Raw genomic sequence first — 22,789 nt, 5'->3', positions numbered from 1 at the left:
AACAAATGTAAGGATTAATTAATACTTTTAATATTTAATGTAACTAATGTAGGAAAATTAATGTAATATAAAAATAAATGCTTAAGAATCTTAGTGAAACAGAGAAGAAACTTTCAAGTACTAATAAATAGCTTTCTAGCACTGTATTATGAATAAATATACCAATAATATTTACTAGATGTGGCTTTCAACATCAGGCAATAAACAATAGTCTTCACAAAATTATTTAAAGCAGTAACAACTAAAAAGATTTCTTCAAGTGGTTACTATTAATGCTGTGGTTGTTTTCTTGTAGTATATTTGGGAGAAAAGTACTTTCAGTGAGAAGTACTTTTCATTGTTATTCAAGGTTGAATGCATCAGTACTGGCCTACTGTGTTGCAAGCTGAATGATTCAGTAATTGTATGAATTAATTCATTGAAATGAGTTTTAAATTACTGGGTAACATGACTTGGCTTCTCTGTATGTTGTTGTAACTCATGGCTTACCCATACTTCTCTGAATGCTCTCAAAATTCTTCTATTAATACTCATACTTCTCATAAAGCTCTGAGCTTTAGGTTCATGCCTGCACTGGAGTTTGCAGTGTAACTTTCTTTAGCAAGCTGTACTTACAAGGGCTGTCTAAGCCAAGAGTAGATGGGATGTTGTGAAAGGGAATCCTATGCAGTTTCCCCTGTTGCTGCAGCTCATCTTTTTCTAGTGCCTTATTTGTCTTGTTTAAAGCAACAGTGCAATTTTGTGTGCACTTTATACAGTATACGTAATGGATTTGCTTTCAAAAATTGTTGTTTTCACTCTCTTTGAGCATATTCAGACATGCTCTAGCCTCCAGCTGTCAAAACTAGTTTTATCATTTTACTTCACGCCAGTTTTAAATTTTTGTTTTATTTTTCCACACATGGGTACATTTTTGTATGGTTTTTTTTCGGGTTTTTTTTAATGCATACAAATAGAGCACAGAATCACAGAATGGCTGGACTGGAAGAGACCTTAAAGATCATCTAGTTCCAGCAATGTGTGTCTATATATAGCATTTATTTAGAGAGAGAAAGAAACTGTAAATATGGTGGTTTTCATGCCCCAAACATTAAAGATTTTATTAAAACCTCAAGATATAGCTGTGGTGTTAGTTTTCCAAAGTAAGGACATGTCCCAGTTGTTTATTATTCAAGTCACCCAGCCTTGTGATCTTGAGTTTCTTGCTGCTTTCTTGCAAATACAGTTAGTAGTAGGTGTGAATGTTACACCCTTTCCTTTTTGTCACTTTTTCACACTTTTATGATGCTTTTGTCACCTCAAGTTTGGATTCTGCACAGTGCTACAGATTGAAGCAAAATCTGGAAACTGCAACTAGAGTAAAGTCTGTCTGCCTTGTGGTTAAGTGATATTTCCCATAGGCAATGCATATTTTCACTCTATCAGTACATTTCCAGGCAAAATTTAGCTTCTTATGAAGTTGTGATCCAAATTGCAGGGATCTACAGCACTGCTCTGTGAAAGTCTTATGCACCAAATACCACTGTTAAAAACGGAGCCTCGTTGAGTAATGAATTTCTGGATGTAAAATGTATTAATTTTCCCATTTTTGAATGCTTGTCATGTCTGAAGTTTAAGTCATGGGTTTGGCTGGACTTTTCAGGATTGGCTTGATTTATGCTGAAGAGCTGATCATATCCAAGTGCCTTTATAGAATCTATCTTCTTGTCACCATCTTCTCTGTCTCCTGCCCATTTTTCTCTTTCTGTCTCTGACTTTCCACCTTCCTTCCCCACCTTTCTTTCTGTCTCTACTTTTGTACTAAATAAAGCTAATTCAAACAAGCAAATTCACTTTGAATAGTGTTGCATGCTGGTTAGTCTTACCATTTCATGTAATTGGCTCTGAAGCATTTTGCCTGTGTAGCTAAATCCCTTCCCTCTGAAAACAAACAAAATACCTTGAGCAAACAAAATCTGCTGTTACTTTTTTTGACAAGATCTTTAATCTCAAGTTTGGCATATTCCTATTTCCTAACAAAAGCATCTATCATGTCAGCTATCATGGAATGAAGGAGAGATTTCTCTAAGGAATATAGGGCAACATAGAGGAGATTGTTTTGTGTTTCCTCTGAATACTTTGTTTCCACATATTTAAAAGAGTGGTATTTTAATAATAAATTTTATTTTAAATCCAAACCACTCAGAGATTTTCAGGAGGACAAAAGGACAAAAATTCAACAGCTGTCAAGGCATTCTTCCATTGCAGGACCAGATCATCTGTGCCTCGTTATTTTTTACTGAAATACTTGTCCAGACTATTTTCAATAATATCTGAAAGGAAATTCCCATCTACCCTGTACAGCCTCTTCCTTTATTAATAAAATAGTTTCAGGATTATCCTTTGCCCTGAACAAAGCATGAGTGAACTCTGAGAGAGAGAAAGGTGGTATGTATTCAGGGACAACAGAAAGAGGAGATGGCATCTAGACTTGGAACTACAGCATAAGGCAATAACTGAAGTAAATAATTCTCGCCACTGTTCACCAAGAGCAATATTGTCTGGTTCTGTACACAGGCAGCACCTGCTTTCAGGTGACTGAGCTACCTCAAAGTGATTGAAACTGTTTCTCATTATTCTTAAGGGTCGGGTCCCCTGCACTAACCTAATGGGGTTCCAGAATAACTGGGATTTTTTTCATATTTGCAAACTGTTTGGAGTCAGGGAACAGTCTGGAGAGGAGACAGTGGCTTGTGCAGGCTTTATGTGTGAGAGGGTTTATGGGAGCAGTGCAGGCATTTTGCAGTGACTTCTGGAACACATGTGCCATGCTTCAGATTTAGCCTTTTTGGGAACCTGAGGGAACAATACCTGCTCATCCTCCTTTCACATGGAGTTCTTTTATCATTGCTGTCTCTCTGACCCCAGTCCTTCAAAGAGGTAATCTTTCTTCTCTGCCATTGCCTACCATTTAGACTCCCCTAAGAAAAAGATGTTTTAGTATACCTCAAAAGGCTAAAGCATGTTCAGATGCGTGGGGCTTGTATGATTTGTCCTGGTTCTTCCATTTCACATCTGGATTGTAACTTCTATAATCCTTGCTGGCAAGAAGCAGCAAGGGAGCTGTGTTGTCTCAGGCATTGTTAGGATTCAGAGCTGTGATTCTAAGAATCAGCCTGTTGTTCCCCTTTCATTCCTAAGGTGATTCTTCTTGCTGGTAATATTGTCCATTTTGAGCTGCCTCTAAAGCATTCAACACTTAAATTCTTGCCAGCTTCTGTCTCCTAGATAGGGGAGGGTTTGCATTATGTTACACTTCCATACTGAAAATGTCAATAGTCATTCCTCAATGCGTGCAGTGCTGGCAGGAATAGTATTTATAATATTTTAAGAAGTAGTAAGTGCTGCATCTACATCTGACTAAAGATATGGCAAAGGAGAATGAATTTTTAACAAATTGCTCTGTCATTATCTATTTGCAAACTACCAAGTGCACTACTATTCAGGATAGAGCAGAAGAAATAAAGTACCTGTTTCATCTATCTTGTGCCTTAATAACATTTATCACAATGCAATACAGAATTGTAGAATAAACTTTCTCATACACTGACAAAGTAATTGTGTATGGTATTTAGTGATATTTCAATAATTCATCCAGATCTCAGCTCTCCTCTCGACTCCTAAGAGAAATAGAGGAGAGCTGTCCAGTAGTAATTCTCTGTTAAAGAGCATTTCTCATTATCATGGGTAATCAAAATCTTTGCAAGAAGGAGAGGTGTCATAACCCACCATTCCCACTTCAAGGAAATGAATGGAATTGTGGGCTAATTAGCTTTCTTCTGTTTTTTTCCCCTGTTGCAGGACTTTCCTTTTTGTTCGAGATGGGAACCCAAATAAAAGGAATGTGCACAATGAGACATCTATGCACTTACTGTGTATGGGACCTCAGATCATGATCTCAGAGGGAGCTCTTCATCCCCGCCTGACACGACCCTCAGAAGACGACTGCAGAAGAGCTGATTGTCTGCAAATGATCCTGAAGTGGAAGGGAGCAAAGCTGGATGAAGGACAATATGAAAGAGCAGCCATTGATGCTGTTGATAACAAAAAAAATACACCTTTGCACTATGCTGCTGCCTCAGGGATGAAAACCTGTGTTGAGGTAAAAGTTCATATGCAATTATAAGCTTATATATATATATATGTTATGAGTAACTGACATGCACAGTGTTTCACAAAGCTTTTTTTCATTGGTGAGGGAATCTGATATGTTATATTAAATTGACTTTTTAATTCTATTTCTCATTAATTGGAAAAATTGGAAAGATAAACAGCCCAAAACATACACTGTAGAGAAAAATGAAAGAAATGGATTGCATATACATTAACTTCATGAAAATAACTCCTCAAGTTATTTGAAGTTATCCATGAAGAAGACTCATGTAGACATATAAAAATAGGAATTAATTACAAGACTGTAACAGTAGAGAAAAAGCTGTAAAGGTATGGAAAGACATCCTATATGTGTAAAGAGACATTAAATAACAACCTGAGAGAAAATTAAAGCTCTTTTTATTTTGCAGTGCAGCTGAGACTGGAAATGGTGTCCATGTTTCAAGAACAGATTTGATGTCTTTAATTTACAGTGTCTAGCTTTTTTAATGTTTGTGAAAGTAGTGGATAGTAATGAGTAATTCAGAATGACTTTTGAAATTCTTGCCTCAGATTTATTTTCAAAACAGCTCTAGTAATGAGAAGTAGTAGTTAATTGTGCTGGTAATTTAATATAAAGAACATGAGCAGGCATCTCACATTTTCAAAAACAGCTAACATCGTCATAAGTCTGTCTATTTTAACACCAAGACTTGTATTTTCAATGGCAACAATTACTTCACAGTTCAGCATTTGTATGTGAAATTTACTTTTCTTTTCCTTCTGTTCATAATTTCATGTTTATTCAAACTATGCTCGGTTACTTAGTTAGTCATCCACAAAGTTTATCACCTCCTTTTTCACCTTCTCTTCTAGATAACAACTTCATATCTTAAACAGTCGGGTCCCAGACTCTCTGGGACTTCACTGGTGATCTCCCTCTGCAGTAACAACATGATGATCTTTTCCTGATGTTCTCTGGAGCTGTTTTTAGTATTGGTGTTACTTTTACTATCTTGTAAATTTTGTACTGTGACAGATGCAGTAAGCTGCATATTATAATAAATAATGCCAAAGTTTCATATTTGAGTTTCATTAGGACTCATGAATATAAATACTATATGATTCTGGGTATTTATATTAGTATTTGTTTTATTGATTTTTCTAGAACCTCTTGTGCTGAGATCTCAATTTGAAAGACTTTCTTTTGTGTTCTTCATAAAGTATGTGTGGTACTTTACACATACACAGATAATCCAACAGTTCATACCACTTTTCTGCTATATGTTATATAAGATTGCTTCTGCACTTTGTCCAGCAACCAACTTAACAAAAACGTTGAAAGATTAACTGTGTAATGTTTTAAAATTATTTATTCTGAGTTTTATGCTCATGGTATACAGCTCCAAAATTTGTCAGTCTTCTTTATTGTCATTTTGCATTTACCTTTCCCAGACTTTGTTCTTTTCATATGCTTCATCTGGAGACAACTTCAGCTTCTTTTTTACATACAGTTCTGTCCTGTTTGTCTCTCTTCACAGATTCTTCTGATGTTCCAGGAGTTTTTTTCCACACTTACTTAGTACCGCTTTTTGAAAGTGGGCAGTGGATTTCTTGTCTTTTTACTGCTTCTGCAAGTTTAATGAATCTATGAGAATTGTTAATGAGTGGTTCTTTGATAGTAACATTTTGAATTAGGTCTTGCAGACTACTCTGGACAATGTCAGGAGTTGCTTCTCCTCTCATGTGTTTGCTGACTGTTTTGTCTGTTATCCAGTCACCCACCTATGTAGTCTGAAATTTTAATTTAAGAGTCATTTATTAGCTTATATATTTTCTAAATATACTTGGGAGATGCAGTGACAAAAGTTTCCTTTATTTTTGTGTTTTCTTCCTTGCAGCACTTTTATTCTTAGTAGCCATGTTCCATTTATTGTTATAGTTTCAGTCAGGTCATTCACCAAAGCTTTTTTTTTTTGACTAAATTACAGAATTATATTCCACTGGTATTTCTTGATAGAGTTAGTTTGTTTATTTATTTATCAGGGGTTTTTTGGGTTTATTTTTAAAAAGGTATATAGTATCACCTTCTCTATGATTATCACGTTATGTTTGCTGGTTGTGTTCCACCAAGTTTCCAGATATTGTCTGAGAATTCTCATGTGAAGTTTGTAATTTGAATTTCCCAGCCTCAGCTATGCAGCCTCTTGAACTGAATATTCTTCTTTACCGTGTGGTTTTTCATTAGTCCTTTTTATAAAAGTTGAGACAGTGTCTTTTTATTTCCAATATCCAACCCTTCTTTCATTCTGGTAGTTATACATATCATCCTTAGTTTTTTTGAGCTTCTAATGAATAAAAACTCATCTTCCTGATGCCATTTTCTATGCTATTATTTAAGTTTCTGCCTCTCTGGTTCCCTGCTCAGTAGTGAGAGGAGTTAAGAAAATGTTGCTGGTACTTCACCTCCAGTAACACAGCCTGAATCTCACCTTTTCTTCCCTCTCCCCCATATTGTTGCAGCTTCTCAAGCTGCATACCGGCAGTTTGTCTGCACCATGGGCTTAGAAATTACTTACATACTTAATGATTTTCACCAGGGAGGCAAGTGACCATGCAGTCTTTGCTAGCTGAAGTATACTCAGACCCAGCTAACTATGTACCTGGTTACTGAATGACATATAGGTGTTGTCTGGCTCTTTCTTTCATCCAAAATAACTCATGGTTATAAGATTGAGTTAGAGCCTCTTGTGATGTGATTTATTTGTAAATAAGTATCAGGCTGTCTCCTAGTCTGTGTTACTACTGCTTTTATTTTGATTGTCAAGTTTTTATTCTTTCGAATTTGATAAAGAAACTAGTTGCAAAGAACTATAAAAAGGTTGCTCTTGTTCTCTCACTTTAGTGCCACTTATTTGATCCAACGTTTCCTGATAAATTCGGCCTACAGGCATTTCAGTCGCAGGTGTTCTATCTATCCTTCTTCAAGATGAGACATCTGCTTTTAAACATTTTTTTATTTACCTTATTATAAAACAGAGGACAAATGTGCATGTCATATGAGAAAATGGGAGATAGCAATTCACAATGAATGACCTCTGAAAAAAGTTGGTGAAAACCATGCACATAAAATGATTTGATGTAAAAAAGGTTGTTTCTGGTAGAGAAATAGTAAACAGAAGAAAACTCAGTAACAAGTTTCCAACATATTTCAGTGTCTGGTATTTACAAACTTAGACTTCAGATTTACAAGGAATTTGAGCAAGGAGTCTTCTGCCTGTTTCTACCTTCATGTCCCTACATGGGGCTATACAGTGGTATTAGAGACAGACACAACAGTTTAAAAAGTAGCAAGAGCATGAAGCAAATGGGCTCATGCAGTAGGATCCAAGCAGGCTGTAATGTCAGAAAGAATCACAGCTGCTGCAGAGTGAATTGTGGTTCTGGACCTGGGCTGCAGCTTTTAACTGCAGACTAAAGTCAATTTGTTTTAAGCTCATCATAAAAGATCACGGTTTGTACTTTTTTACAAATGATTGTTCTATTTCTCAGTGTCTGTAATGTGATTCATTAGATAAATCCAGTTACTAGACTGCTAGTTCCCCATTTAATTATATAAACTGGGTTATATTATCTTGCCAATAGATACTGTAATTGTGGAAACCATTTCTGACTCTCATTTGCTTTCAGTTTGCCTTTGAAGAAGAATTTAGTCTGATTCACATGGATTGCAATTTGCCAGAGTTATGTAGTCCTAATTAGTCATGGTTTCTGCATTAGAAACATAGTGTACACCCAAGTTGAAACTTCTTTATGTGCCCTACCATGGGACCCAGGACCTTGGATATGAGATATCCTAAATCCTCCAGTCTGTGTTCTGTAGTCCTTCTAACTACTTCAACAGGAGCAGGTTTATGAACAGGAGCACTATGTGCCTTCACCAAGCTTGAAACTGAGAGATTGGTGAAGGAATTTAACAATTATCTCTTTGGTCCTAGAAGTATTTGAGGATTAAAATTTTTAACAAAAAGGAGATAAAAAAACCTGATCTTAATCCTCAAATTGTCCTCCCTCTCTCCAGAAAACTGAAGGTCTCTTAGAATCCCGGGAGTGCCTTTTTTGTCCTTTTTTTACTCTCACTTCAGAGTGACATTCCTCTTTATTGTCTCCTTCACTTTCCACCACGTTTCAGGAAACCCCAGTTCTGTACCTTTGCTGATCCCCACCACACCCAAGTAAGAAAAGGAAACCCCAAATATAGATCCTTTTGGGTGAAGTACCTACTAGCTGACTTGTTCAGAGTTGGTAGTCAAATGTGCAGTCTTGATACTGCTCCATTCATATCTGTTAGATTTTTCCTCCCGGCAGAAAAGCTGTGTGGAGCCCATTGCTAAAGGTAGTCTGGGTAAAATTATGTGCTTACCTCAAACTACTGGATAGACAATAATAGCTTTCATGCTGAAAAGATTTGATTTTATGCAGGTACATTCCACACTATCACAGTATATTTGGCATATTAAATGGTACTTTTACAATTGTTTAAATTGCTAATATGGTTGTTTAGATTATTAATCTCAATTAATCAAGCAACATGAGGGTTTTTAACAGTGCTTCTAGAGAAATATGGTATCATTATTAAAAACTTGTTGCTTTGCATATTCCTCATCATGCAGATTAGATTTTGAGCTGCATAAGTCTATGGAATGTTCTTTCAAATATATTTATTATTCCTTTTCCTCAGAAAGTGTCTTAGTTGCCTCAGTTACTTTTCTCTTAGAGGTTAAAATGAACAGACAGAATATGATATTCAGGTTAAGAAAGTTTTGGGAATGTTAAGAAGTTTAGACAGAACTAAGGTTGGCTATGTATCTTGGTATTTGTCCCAGTTTCATCTGTATTTCTGCCTGATACTCTGCTATGAAGATCAAATACTCAATGACATCAGTATTGTCTCAACCAAATCTTGGCATTGTACTGGTTTGTGGTATTTTTGGGTTTGCTTTTTTTTTTTTTTTTGTTTTGGAGAATGTGGGAAAAGTTTCCCAATCTACAAGAATGAATCCATGTTGGTAAAAGACATTCTGTATTCTGCAGTGACAAGGGAAATTTTCTACTGAAGAAAAAATTAAGGAGTGATTGATCATGATCTAAAAGGCTTATATGAAGAACAGATAATTTTAGGGAAATTTGGAGTTTTTTAGAAGTATAAAAATTAGAACCTGAGTTTTGAAATACTCTTGATAGTGTTGTTACAGACATCATGATCTGAAGGCAAGATAATGTTTATCAACTTTATTTAGAAACAAGATGAATCATTTTAGTAATGCTATAAAGGTGTCATGATAAATCAGCAGAATGGTTCATCTGGGCCTTTAAAATCTGTGGCATATGCTGTCCTTGCTTATATCGGGTCAGTTTATAGCAGGAGACCAAGTTAGCAAGTTAAGGAGAGCAGCACAAGGGTTTTAATAATTAGAGACTGCATTTTGGGAGGGTTACTGGCAAGAGACAAGGTTGGTGAAATGGCACAATACTGGACCATATTGGAATTGCTAGAATTTGCATTATTTCATTTCACTTTTTTCACGTCCTCAAAAACAAAGTAGAGCTGCCAGCAGTATTTTGTGCTCCCTGTGAATCAGTATCTTCTTGTCTCTCCTACCCAAGGAATCTCCTATTTTCTGTCAGCACAAGTGAACAAATGGTGAAGTTGTACCTGCGTAGAAAGGATATTTAAAGGTGTTTTTAGCTCCATCTTGACACATGCTTGAGGGCTTCAGATTCCTCCTTTTCTATGGGGCACTGACCATATGTGTAAAGCAGAATTTTAGTCTTTTAAACCTAACTAACATATTGTGCAGCATTACCTTGTAATGTATTTCTTAGATTTTGTGGTTCTGTGGAATTACTGTGGATATAGGTATAATTATGCATGAAAACAAGCAGTAATTTATTTAATAACAATAATAATCCTTGTTTCTAAAAACCATTATTATTATTATTATTATTAATATTATTGTAATAATTGTTCTGTTTTTCTTGATATTTTTTTTTCTTCTTAGCTCACATGCCTTTTTTTTAGGGTATTATTAGAATTGCTAATTAATAACTGCTTACTTTGCCATTTTACTTTTCAGCTTCTAGTAAAACATGGTGGAGATTTGTTTGCAGAAAATGAAAATAAAGATACCCCATGTGACTGTGCAGAGAAACAGCACCACAAAGAGCTGGCTCTTAACCTGGAATCTCGAATGGTATTTTCACGTGATCCTGAAGCTGAAAGCATTGAAGCTGAGTATGCTGCTTTAGACAAAAAAGAGGTCAGAGGATACTTTAAATCTGAAGTATTTTACACATTTATATTAGTAGCAGTTACATTGTGACACAAGTCTGCAAGTATTTCAGTAGGTATTGTACTTTGTATTTGTAAACAATTTTAGCGAAGCTCTTTGTAATTTTCAAGTTAAGCTCTGAGAACATAGCAAATACATTGTCAAAAGTAAACAGAAATTTTATTCATATTTTAATTAAGTGGACTGTCTTGCAGGCTGTGAGGCTGGAGGAGATACAGTAAGGCCAGTAAGCTCAGAAACAGTTTCTTTAAACCAAACATTATTTATTTAATTTTTTTTATTTCTTTAGATGCCTTTTTGTCTCAAAAATTAGGAGAAAAGAAATTCTGAAAATGAGAAAATCTGTGGAATAGAGCAGGGAAACATTTCCAGTGGACCTTCCTGGACTGAGACTGGGTTGAATGTTATAAAAAACACTCAACACTGACTAGTGCAGGACTTCAACATAGTGATTTACTTTCTTGTTTTATGCTGATGCCTGAAGCTACTGCATACCAGAATTTGTATGAAAAACAGATATTAACAAGTGGTGTTACTTCCAAGTAAATTTTTGAAAGAGAGGGACAGTTCACTGACCAAAAATTGTCTTGAATTCTGTTATGCCTTACTGTGATTCCATAAAGATAATTTGACCAAAAAGATCTGAATACAAGTTCCCTCCCCTTTCATGATCAGATTTTAGTTAACTAAAATTCTAAATAAGAACACATAGATAAATTATATGATTCAGTAAATATTACAGATTAATTCTGTTTAAATTAAAGGACAATAGATTTCTGTATGGTTACTCCCTTCAGAAATAGCATGGCTTAGCCTTTTACTAGCTGGGCCCATTTATGACCTAATGATATTTAAAAGAAAATACGTTTGTAGGCTTAGATCACATTAACTGTTCCCCTCAAAAATGCAACTCATGATCACTTTTATTTGCAAGTGAGAAAGTCCATTTAATTTTTTGACCATTTTTCTCGGATAAATTCAAATATAAACAGCCTTAATTAGATAGTTTATTCCTAGATAAGACATTCAGAGATGAGGTTTAATATATTTAGTATGTTGAAATAGCAAATTAACTCACTTTAATTTCTCTGAATATTTCCATGTAGAGGCATCCAAATTGTAGGAAGATAGTTTGAAATTGTATTTTCTCTCTTGGCAGAAACACTTTAAAAGGCTGCAGCCATTTCTAGCTGCAGTTGCAGTTTACCACTCCTTTGGTTATGCAAGTAGAGCTATTCAGAAGGTTATGTTTTCAGCTGGATCATAGCAATGTTCTGGCTTAAAAGAAGAAAAAGTTTTAAAGAGTGGTAATATGTAACTGTATTATTTAAGTTGAATAGTTGTTATCATCATAAACCAGGGGTTTGCTGGCATATGCACCAGCACAGGTGAGAAGACAAGGAACTTACAGATATGGGGGGAACAAATCAAGAGCCACTTGAATAGGCTTTTCTGCAAGAGAAGATGTTGTCTCATGCCTGTTTAAGGTAGATGCTGAGCAAAACCAGCTTAAAGACTTGATAGTTACAAGGGACTGTACAGTTGTCCATCTCACATACCAGGGCAGCTTTCCCGTGTGTTCTAAGTGTTCACAAGCCAAAAAATGTCAGCTTGGAATTTGGTACATCAATTGATGACCTTGGGGATTTACACAGAACAATTCTGTCTTCATGTGCTCCCTGCTGGTTTTTCCCCCCTTTCTTTATGACTTTCCAGTGGGATAATTTCTCGAACATCTTGTTTATCTCTAAGAGAACAAATGCTGGCACAAGGGAGATGCCAAGAGCATGTAGCCAGGAGAAGTTAATCTTTCAATTCTAGCCCCCAGAGTGCCAAAAGCAGTTGAAAAAACAGCCTTAGAAAGAGTTGCACTGAGCTGTGCTCCAAATGACTGCATGTCCTCATCCTCCAGGTTGGTATACAAATGTCTGGGATGGGCAGTGACAGCTGCACTTACCACTCACTGGCTGTGGTGACGCCTCTGTCAAAAACCCCAGAGCACAGATGCTTCACCAGAAATGCCTCTCAAGGATGATCCTCTGCTTTTTTTCTCTCAGTTTCATTTTTATATATTATTAAACACTGAGGGACGGAGCGTACAAAATGCTTGTTTAGCACAGTATTCAGCTTGTAATTGTTGCCATTCAACATTCTTCCAAAACAGAAAATATTCATTCATGAATAATTAAAAAACTTTGAACACTAAGAAATGCATTTTCAAAGGAACTGCATCTTTTGAATGAAGGTTACAGGAAAAGATAAAACATTTGAAAACCACAAATAGAGTTTCTTCCCAGACAAAACAGCTAAATGGGCTTAGCTCCAGTGTTTAAGATCTGCACAGTAATATCTGGGATGATAGTACCCAATACTTCCCCTTCCAAGCCTGCTATGTTTACAGGAGGACACAATCCTTTTTTTCTTGATGCTTTGCTCTTACTTTGATGAATAATCTCAAAAAGAAAAACCTTTGTTACATTAAATCTATCTTTTAAATCTAATTGAAGATACGCTAAATAATATGACAGTAAGTGACTGTTCTTAAGCTGCTTTTACAGATTTTGGTTGTTCTTTTGCACAGTCTTTTACATTGCTGTTTGTTGTAGCATGAGAGCATATTTGTCTTGGTAATGTATCCCTGGGAGTCCTCAGACTGAAAGGGTCCTTCCTTTCAATCAAATCATGTAATATTTTAAATTTACATAACACCTGGGAATGAGCAGTACCTCAGAGCAGATCGTCCAGAACCATTTTGGTTGTCAGCCAGACACAGTGAAATACCTTATGCAATAGCAAAATATATAATTTCTTTATTCCTTTTACATATGTGCCATGGAATACTGTAGAAATATGCTGCTAGTGAGTGTATCACAGATTTGTATCAGATTTACTGAGTGTATAATAACTGGAGTGATTTTTTTCAGTTCCTGAATTAATGTCATATAAATATATAAGTAATATAAATACCATAAGTGCAAAGAGTTATCTTAAATTATTCAAATTTATTTTATTTCTACAGGTAGAGGATGGTTTATGAGGTGAGAGAGGGGGACTACATTTACTTAAGATATATGTAGTCTCAATATATATATATAGTGCATATAATTTTATTTGAATGAGTTAAATGGAGTATAAATAATTTTTTAATATATTATTCCATTAACTGTAGAACTCCATCCACCCATAAAGAAGGATGTTTACATGAAGTGTTTTGGCACCATTTAATTATATAATCATCACTTTAGCAAAGAGTTACTTTTCCCTGTCTATTTTAATGGTGCTTTAAAATAGAAGAAAGTAATAATAGTTTGAAATTAACGGTTAAAGTAATGAACTTACCTAACTAAAATACTTTCAGGAGAAAAAAAATAGTATAATTTATTATATCTAAATGTTAGTAGTAAAAAATGGAGAAGAAAATAGTTTCAAAGAGGGGCTCTTGAGAATACAGAAGTGTTGGAATCTGTAGTAAGAAGCTCAGCAATGCATTAAAGTAGTAACTCTATTTCGAAATCATTATATAGTTAAATGATGCCAATATTGAACAATGTATTTTTCACAGCAAATATCAATAAAGAGTTCCTCCATAAATGACCATTAAAGGAGGTCTTCAAGCATCGTAAACTGTAATCAAAATCCTTTACAGCACGTGACATTGCAGATAAGTCATCAGTGTTTGAGGTAGTTAAAAACAAACCTCTTTGATATTACATACTAGATGTATGTTACATCCTCATAGCTAAAGACTGTATCTTGACAAATCTCTACAAGATTGCCTTGTAGACATTAACATTTTTAAGGTTCCCATTGTATAAAGTCTTCACTCTGGAATTTCCAGATTAGCCTCCTTAATAGTGCCAGTCTAAAATTTCTTTTCTTTCAGCTTCTTATTGGGCTCATATGTTATTTTATGAAACAAATGTCTGATGTTTCAAACACATTCTTAGGGAACATTTCCCTCATTACTTAAAAAGATAAAATTAGGATTCTTAAAAACTGATGATCCAAAACTCCCTGCTGGGTCGTGTGGCGTGCTCCAGCTGAGATAATATAATAGTCTGTTACTCAAGGGGAGATAGTTGCCAGCGTTTGACCTAGAACCAATCAGTTAAATATAATTCTGAACATATCTGCACTTCAGGATAAAATACCAGGTCCTAAAATATGCTTATATGTTGCAAGTTTAACAGAAAAGGTATTTTTTCTTATGATGTGTATGGTCTTAAAGAATTGAGTAATGTTATGCTGACACAGCTGATTGCTTTACAATTGCAATTCAAAATGGAGTTCAGATTCAGTCATGACCATTTTGCTTCTATTTTTTTGCTGTATATACAGCACAATGATAACCATTCTGGCACACAGTTGTTTCTATCCCTCTCTCTCTGAAATGTTTTTTAAAAATTATCTCTTCTAAAATAAGTTAAGAAGGTCAGTTAAATTCCAGACTGCTATTAATCCAAGTGGCCCAGATTTATTTCAGTGCAAGCCATTAACGTTCAGATTGTCCTTTTTTGAGTCATGCATGATCAGCACTGGAAGGACATAAAGAAACTGCCTGAACTTGAGCAATCACAATACAGGTCAGGACACTCACAGGTCACTTCTCTTCTGCTTTGCTTGCTTTCTCAAAAAGAACAAAGACCCAGTGCAGATCTGTGGAGCATTACTCTTGCTAATGACAAGTTTCTCGTATGGAGAAACACCTGTTTATTTCACTGATTAGCTAACAGGAGATGTCCTTGTGTGAGTCAGCTATGGTTTTAGATGTATTGTGGAGTTAATTATGATGTCTGGAATACAGGAAGCAAGTTACATTTTTAGAGTAGGTATCTCAAAAGAACAAAATCATTTAGAAATCCAGGGTATCCATTCTCCCCATCACTTCTGCCTTTTGCTTGTTATCCTTAGAGAGCAGACTTTTATTTAGATTGTAACCTCTCAAGGATACAACCAGTCTTTTGCTTTCTGTCTACGCATTTATGCATACATTTGTGTCCTTGTAATCTAGCACAGGAGAGTCCTGGACTGTGGTCTACATAAAACCAAAATATAGATAGTAAATAATGACACATAGCCTTGACTGTCATTATCTGTCACCACTGCTGCTGTGTCCTTCCATCTCCAAATTGCTGGAGACAACTGTCATTTGGTGGCCGTGTTCCTGATTAGTTCTGAGCATGTAACACTTTATATCAAATGCTTTAAATATATTGTTAACTTACTGTTAGCTTACCCTTTAAATAAATAAATAAATAAAATCAGTGCATGTAAGAATAGTGGTTTTTACACATCCTTTCAGTATCCATTCCCTTTATAGACCCTCCCACTTTTTTTTTCTTTTCCTACCTATAGGGCAACACTAGTGCAGCCCTAACAAATACATTATTTGTGTCATAGTCTTCCTTTCTTAGTTTTAAAAAGCAGTCTGCAAACATATGTGTGTATCTCTGCTCACCTGGTTGGAGCTAAATTCAGAATCCTAAAATTATTTCTTTTTGTCTTTCTGATTTGACCTTTTTCAATGCTGTTATAAGGGAATGGATCTCCAAACCGGGAAGGCAGCTGGATGATCTGCTCTCTGTAGGGCTATGACAGTTGGCCATTGTTTCTCAAAAAGAGTTTTGGTATCTCCACGTACAATATATCCCCAGCCTTGGAGATACCCAAAAGCCATCTGAACATGGTCTTGGGCAGCTGGCTCTAAGTGACCCTGATTGAGGAAGAAGGTTGAAACAAATGACATTTGAAGGTCCCTTCCAACCTCAACCCTCATAGTGTTTCTGTGAACATCTAATTTGCATGTCTCATCTGTCCTATGCAGGACTGAATTTGCTCCTGAAAGGGTGATATTGCCTCAGAAGATCCAATACTGGATTCTGCTCACAAACTTCTCACTGTCTAATGTTTCAGTGTATCCTCCTCCAGATCAATTCAGAGTTAATGGGGTCCCTATTAATGTATAGTGTCAGAGAATCTATATGCAGTATATGACAACCTGTCCCTTATCTGGCTCTTCTCTAAATCCTTAGTTCAAATCTTGTCATGCATTCTCATACCTATTCAGCAATACCTGAGGCCTAATCAATGAATCAAAGTTCATCTAGATTAAAAACTAGATTTTCACAAAATCTTTTTTGGGGAGAGAGAGCCAGTGTTAGGCTAGCTTATCATTGATGGCTTCCTGTTATCATCATGAACTTTAGAGAGTTCTTCCATATGGAGTGTTTCCATATAGCTTTGCATGGTCATTGGTGTGCACAATGGATAAATTTTGTCCCGTACTGCCTCACAGTTGAGATGGTGATCAGTAACAGAGCTTTGAATGCTTTCTTTCTAATATTATATTAGAGACCAACTTGAAAATATTATACATAAATTATCTTTCTTCTTCTTCTTAAAGCCATATGAGGGGCTACGACTTCAAGATCTGCGAAGGCTTAAGGATATGCTGATTGTGGAATCTGCTGACATGCTTCAAGCCCCTCTCTTTACTGCAGAAGCTCTACTTCGGGCACATGGTAATCCCAAACCTTTAAGTCTAAAGAAACTGCTTTCAGCAAACTCAAAACCACAGTTTTATGTTTGCACTTTATTTCCAAGTAAAAGAGAAGTAATGGTTAATAGCAGGAAACAGACCACACAGTGCTTCAGAAAGAAGTACAGCTGCAGTATGTCAAAAAACATTGAGGCAGACAGGGAAGCCAACAGAAAAGTGATTCAAACTAGGAATTATAATGGAAGACAGTTTACCTTAAGCAGTGTGGAAAAACAGAACTGCCCTATTTTGGTGAGAGACATGGGAGTAAAACTTACGTGGTCTTATATGTCAAAAAAGTCAAATTCATCAAACCTGGTTTTGTCAGACCATTGGTTTTCTGCCACTATGTATTTGTGTATAAAACTGGATCAACATTTTTTAAATTTCTTTTCCTTGCAATAAAAGCAGTCTGACCACTGTAATAAGTGGTTGGAAATTGCCTTGGGGTTTAAATTATATGAGTGTATGTCCTTTGGAGGATTTTTTGTAGTTAGACTTTTAATCCAGGGTATGCTTTTCCACGTGCATATCTAACCAGTTTATTTTCACCAAAGTAAGTCTGTACTCTTGTTCAAGTTAAACTGGGGTTGTCAGAAAGGGGATATACTGAGTTCAGTGTGTTTTCTCCAGACAAAAGTATCTCTGTATCTCTGAAACTTTGATTCAATGATTCAAAACTTACGCTTACTGAAGCATCTGCATTGTTACTTTATGCCAAAGGAACTACTCAGGCAGTTAATGGTTTGCGTGCTCATCACTGTGTTGCTGGATTAAGCTTTCATACCCTTTTATTTTTGTGAGCTCCTTGTTAAAGTCAGCAGGAGAGGGAAAAGTGAAATAGAAAGACATTATTTTAAACCCACGGCTTTTGGTACACTTTCATGAGGAGTTGTGGTACCTGAAACTGATCTCTTTTACATTCTTTTCCATAGCTGGTATTTGTGTTCCTTTTAACATTGAATTAAGTAAACATGAACTTGTGCCAGTAGTATGATATTTAAGGGACAGTCCTTACATATATATTTTTATGTTGATTCTTTAATTCTTATATTGTGCTTATAATATATGCAATATTTGAATGGTGTATTGTATTCTCAGAAAATTCTCAGTAAGGCTAAAAATTATAAATACTTGACTGAGTAGCCTCCACAACTTGTGCAGATATTTTGAAGAGGAAAATTGTGGCGATACTGTTAAAACTCTCAGCTCAGTCTGCAATTAGTTTAAAATCAGTGAGGTTGATGTAAATTGTGGAGAAATGTCTGCCAGCATCTAGCAAACAGGAACTGAAAATTGAGAAGAAATCAGTCTGTGTTGGAAAGGTCATTCTACTGATGTTGCCTTAGTGATGTTCTGGTAACTTAATGCAATTGGCCAGTGCACAGAAAGAAGCACGGACAATTAGCAAGTCATGAGAAAGTCAACTGTTTTGCCTGTAGCTGTATTGATTCAGCTTAGGAAATAACTCAGGTATTTGCAGAAGTTTAGAGAATCGACATCAAACGACAAATCGTAATTTTTGGCATTAAATCTTGAAATTCACAAAAAGATTATATGAAATCTTGGTTTAATTCACACAAGGTATGAAAAGCATGTTTTAAATTCTTGGAGAGATCATGCTTATATACTAAGTTTAATAGTTTACAGGCATATAATATTTAATCCACCAGCCTTTGCTTTTTTTATTGTACAAATATATTAATTTATCAACACAGACATTAAGAGTGTGTTTTCCTTTTTTTCCTTTTAATCGAGAGACAGCAGCATGTAGAATTAAAGCCAAGATGAAAAAAAATGTTTTTGTGGCAGTCACAAAAGTAGATAACTTTACAGTTTTTCTGGAAGTGTTTTTTCAACATTATTTCTCTTCTAGTTCATTATACAGCAATGGATTTCAGGATAAAAAATATGCAGTTCAACAAATATAACTACCTTGTGTTTTACTAAAATTCATAAGTTAGTAAAGAGAGCACAGTGGATCCATTTAGTGTCTTAACCCTTGCTAATTTTAAAGATACAGTGCAACAAAGAAGCTCAAGAAAATTTCTAGCAAATTTTATCTGTACCTTAACATCAGTCAGCCTCTCTCTGAAAGGTTATAAATTCAGGGTAGCATGAAAAATGCTGATAAAATTTATAAATTTTGAAGTGTAAATGTGTTCAGGATCCATATCTTTAAACATTTAACCTGTGATATGTTTTAGCATAGATAAGTAAGGACCTTATCAATAAATCATCTGCAGCTCAAAGAATTTTTTTTAACAGGGGCACTACCTTTACTAAGTTCAGTGCTTAGAACACGTATCTTTTTTTCCCAGCACTAATACAGTATGGGAAAACTATCTTTTCCTTATAAAAAGAAAACATTTTTTAGTTCATAACATTGGTGTTTCTTTGGGAGTACCCAGCACTTAAAAAAATCCCCAAACTTTAACATATTTATTTAAAGTGGTAGGAAAAACTGGGAAATTTCTTATAATTTATGAAATTCAAGTTTGTCTGTTCTGCATGTAGTATTGATGAATTTAGATTCAAATCTGCATAGGAATTTGATAGATTAATATTTAAATGAGAACTTCTAAGTATTTTTGGTAGAAAAACCTGCTGTTCTGAAGATACCTTTAGTGTTAATCATAGGAATCAGAAACAGAATACATTTCAAACAATTGTGAAGAAAGATCTGATTTAGTGTTAAGATATTTTGTTTCACTAGTTGTTCTTTGTATATAATGGGCAGTGTTAATTATGAATAAAAGTAAAACATTCACTAACACTTAGAATAAAATGTAGTGAGAATATATAAAATTTTCTTTACACTCAGGTAGATTCCTCCCCCCCCCCCAGAAACACATAATTTATGTGCATATATATAAAGACTGGAAACTCATTAAGTCACAAACCTTCTTGTAATCCAGTTAGATGTTAGTCTTCTTCCTGTATTTCCTGCTTCATTAAAAAAAAACAAACACACAACAGATAAAGTTGAATCCATATTAAACAATTACTTTTTTTCATAAAAAGAAAAAAAATGAAAATTCAGTAGTGTGAGGGCTGGTATGTTTTCATCTGTCTGTGAAAATCAGTACAGTTCTGGTTTTAAATTGAGTCTTCTAGCTACTACAGTTGCTGTAAATAAATAACAAAAATAATGTTAAGACATATTACAGGGAAAGGAGATGCTTGTGATGCAGTTATTTACAAAAATGTAATGCATTACATATTATCTTGGAATGTGTTCTCTGAAATATAATGTCTGAAGTTCCATTCTATCACACTTTTTTATAGTTAATTTTATTTTGTTTTTGTTTAATATTTATATATTCTTTTGAGGGTGCAAAATATGTTTTGAACTTTGTCAGGTGCATAATTTCCTGTATCTCTATATTTCTGGAAGACTGGGACAGGGAGAAGTTGCTTGAAGCCTGGATGTGTAACCCAGAGAATTGCTGCCAGCGTTCAGGGGTTCAGATGCCAACTCCCCCTCCGAGCGGATACAACGCGTGGGACACGCTCCCTTCCCCGCGAACTCCACGCACTACTCGCTCCTCTGTCACTTCCCCTGATGAAAACAGCCCCTCACCAGGAGACATGGACACAGCTGTGGTAAATTTATAGATACGTCTCAAACCAGCAGGGCAAAACAGCTGACTTCTAAACACAATGTACCTGTGTAGACAGGGGAGCTTATACAGAAATACTTTTGTGAAAGTATAAAGTGTTTCTCTTTCCAAAAGTGGTGATCGGAGAAGTTGACACCTTAAACATTCTATATGATAAAGCAGTTGAGCATCTGGCAAATACAAACCATTGTGTTTTTACCTTGGCTGTCACTCACAAACTCTCATTTTAGACAGCTCGAGTCGCATCAGTGCGTTTGGCTCTTTTGAACTTCTCATCTCATCCCTATCAAGATGTTCACTTCCATTGTATCCATTTCCCTGAATGTATGCAGTTCTGTGAACCCTGCCTTTTGAAAATTTTTTCTTTAGAAAACAAAATTGTCTTTGTCTGCATTTTGAAATGTCAGCCCACTAGTGTACTGTAAGCTTATAATTACTTTTACTATGTGTGGGCTGCTTCAAGCAGTTTACAAAGCTATTGCAAATTTGAAATATGAAAGCGCCTTTCATTAAAATCTGTGTGGCTCTTTTGGAAGACAGAGTTCTCTTTTTAATAGTCCACAGCTGCAGCATTATAAAACTATTGCTCCATGATCTAAGCATTTTTTTTAGAATATTACATTCAGTCTTTCAAATGGATCATCCCTAAATCTCATATTAAAATTAAGATCTTGCATTCCTGCAGAGAAATATTTAATTGTAAAATACTGTAAAAGAAGCTATATAGAATGTATATTGTTATTGTACATTTATTTCTTTATTTATTGGCAGTTAAATATTGTCTGTGAATAATTCCCAATTAAAATGTTGAACAGATTATATGTCTTCAGTTTTACATTTTATGTTCTGTTTTTCATTGATGGTCCATAAGCCAGGAATGCAGGTTTGGACAATGATTGCCATTATAGATCTAGTGTGTCTCAATCCAAGTCCAGAGATACACATTTAGTGTTCATGGTTGTTTAAGAATCTTTTCTGAACCATCAAATCCCATTTTGCCAGCAAAATGAAAACTGAAAGGAAGGGATTAAATAAAGCCACAAGGTGTAAAGCTCCTTTGCATCCTATTTTATAAACAGTTATAGTGAATGGGGTTTTTTTGATGTTTTGAGCTCAGGACTTCATTAAATTCCTTACTTTAAAGATACATTTAAAACAAAATTATTTGTAATGCATTGTCAACTTTTAAAATACTTAATTTTGACAAGACAATAAGGCTAAATGACTGAAGGAACAATACATATAATTCACTGAATTTTACACTCTAAAGGCCATTTTTTTTTGTTTGATTTTGTTTTGGCTGTAATGTAAGTGCTTTTAAAGTAGCATACCACAGGCTAACTTTCTGAAAATGTTCTATGTGTATATAATACCTTATGCATTGAAAGTTGAAATACATTTCATGGTGTCTTTCTTTCAATGAAAAGAAAAATCCTTTTGTATTTCTTTAAGAACATTAATATTTATTTCTACATATAACCATAAGCATTGAGTATTTTCATCCTTACTCTTTAACTATTTCAGAGTAAGGGTCTCAGTGTTATTTATTCAGTGTTATTTTTAATTTACTAGCTACTTCTGTAAAATTTAGCAATTATTTCTTCTGTTGGAGTATTTGTAGTGTAACTTACTCTTCATTTTGATCAAAAACCTCAAACTCTTTTTAAAAAAAAAGAATATATATGTATGTTATTTCTTAAAGTAATAAATTTACTTAAAGTAATACTTTAAGTTATTACTTAAAGTATTTGCTGCTGCTGCACACTCAAACTGCTCCTTGATTAAACTTTGATTTAGACCTGACTGTGTGAGATACTAAACATTTCCTGTGACTTCTATCATCTCCAAACTCATTTCTGGCTGTTTGGGAAGCTGATGAAAAACACAGCTCTCTTTTGCACCTAGAACTCTAACTCTGAGATTCCAGCACTCTCCAGGGTGAAGCACTTCCTGAGCTCAAAAAGCAGCCCAAAATATGTTCTCTGGATAGGGAGTTATGGAAACAGAGATACTAAATCTTTCACATTCCTATAGTTTAAATAACCTTTTTTTTTGTCTGAATAGTTAGATTTATTTCCCCTACTGAGCACTTCTTTAAATTTTTGCTGAGATTTTCCAACATAATTCATTCTGCTAACAATACA

At 35.0% G+C, this 22,789-nt stretch overlaps 1 protein-coding gene across 19 annotated transcripts in view; it reads left to right on the top strand.

The window, feature by feature from the left end:
• ANKIB1 (ankyrin repeat and IBR domain containing 1) overlaps positions 1-22,789 on the top strand; it is an 88,524-nt gene that overhangs the window by 41,552 nt on the left and 24,183 nt on the right. For all 19 annotated transcript variants that reach the window (XM_086857616.1, XM_086857594.1, XM_086857534.1 and 16 more), the window contains 4 exons: positions 3,841-4,141; positions 10,269-10,451; positions 16,888-17,005; positions 20,420-20,628. In XM_086857616.1, coding sequence (XP_086713742.1) covers positions 3,841-4,141; positions 10,269-10,451; positions 16,888-17,005; positions 20,420-20,628 — 811 coding nt within the window. The remainder of the gene's footprint in view (positions 1-3,840; positions 4,142-10,268; positions 10,452-16,887; positions 17,006-20,419; positions 20,629-22,789) is intronic.

Source organism: Cyanistes caeruleus, chromosome 1 (genome assembly GCF_971803275.1).
Source record: "Cyanistes caeruleus chromosome 1, bCyaCae1.hap1.1, whole genome shotgun sequence".
In the NCBI taxonomy this organism is placed as follows: Eukaryota; Metazoa; Chordata; class Aves; order Passeriformes; family Paridae; genus Cyanistes; species Cyanistes caeruleus.
This window is presented reverse-complemented; position numbering and strand designations above follow the sequence as displayed.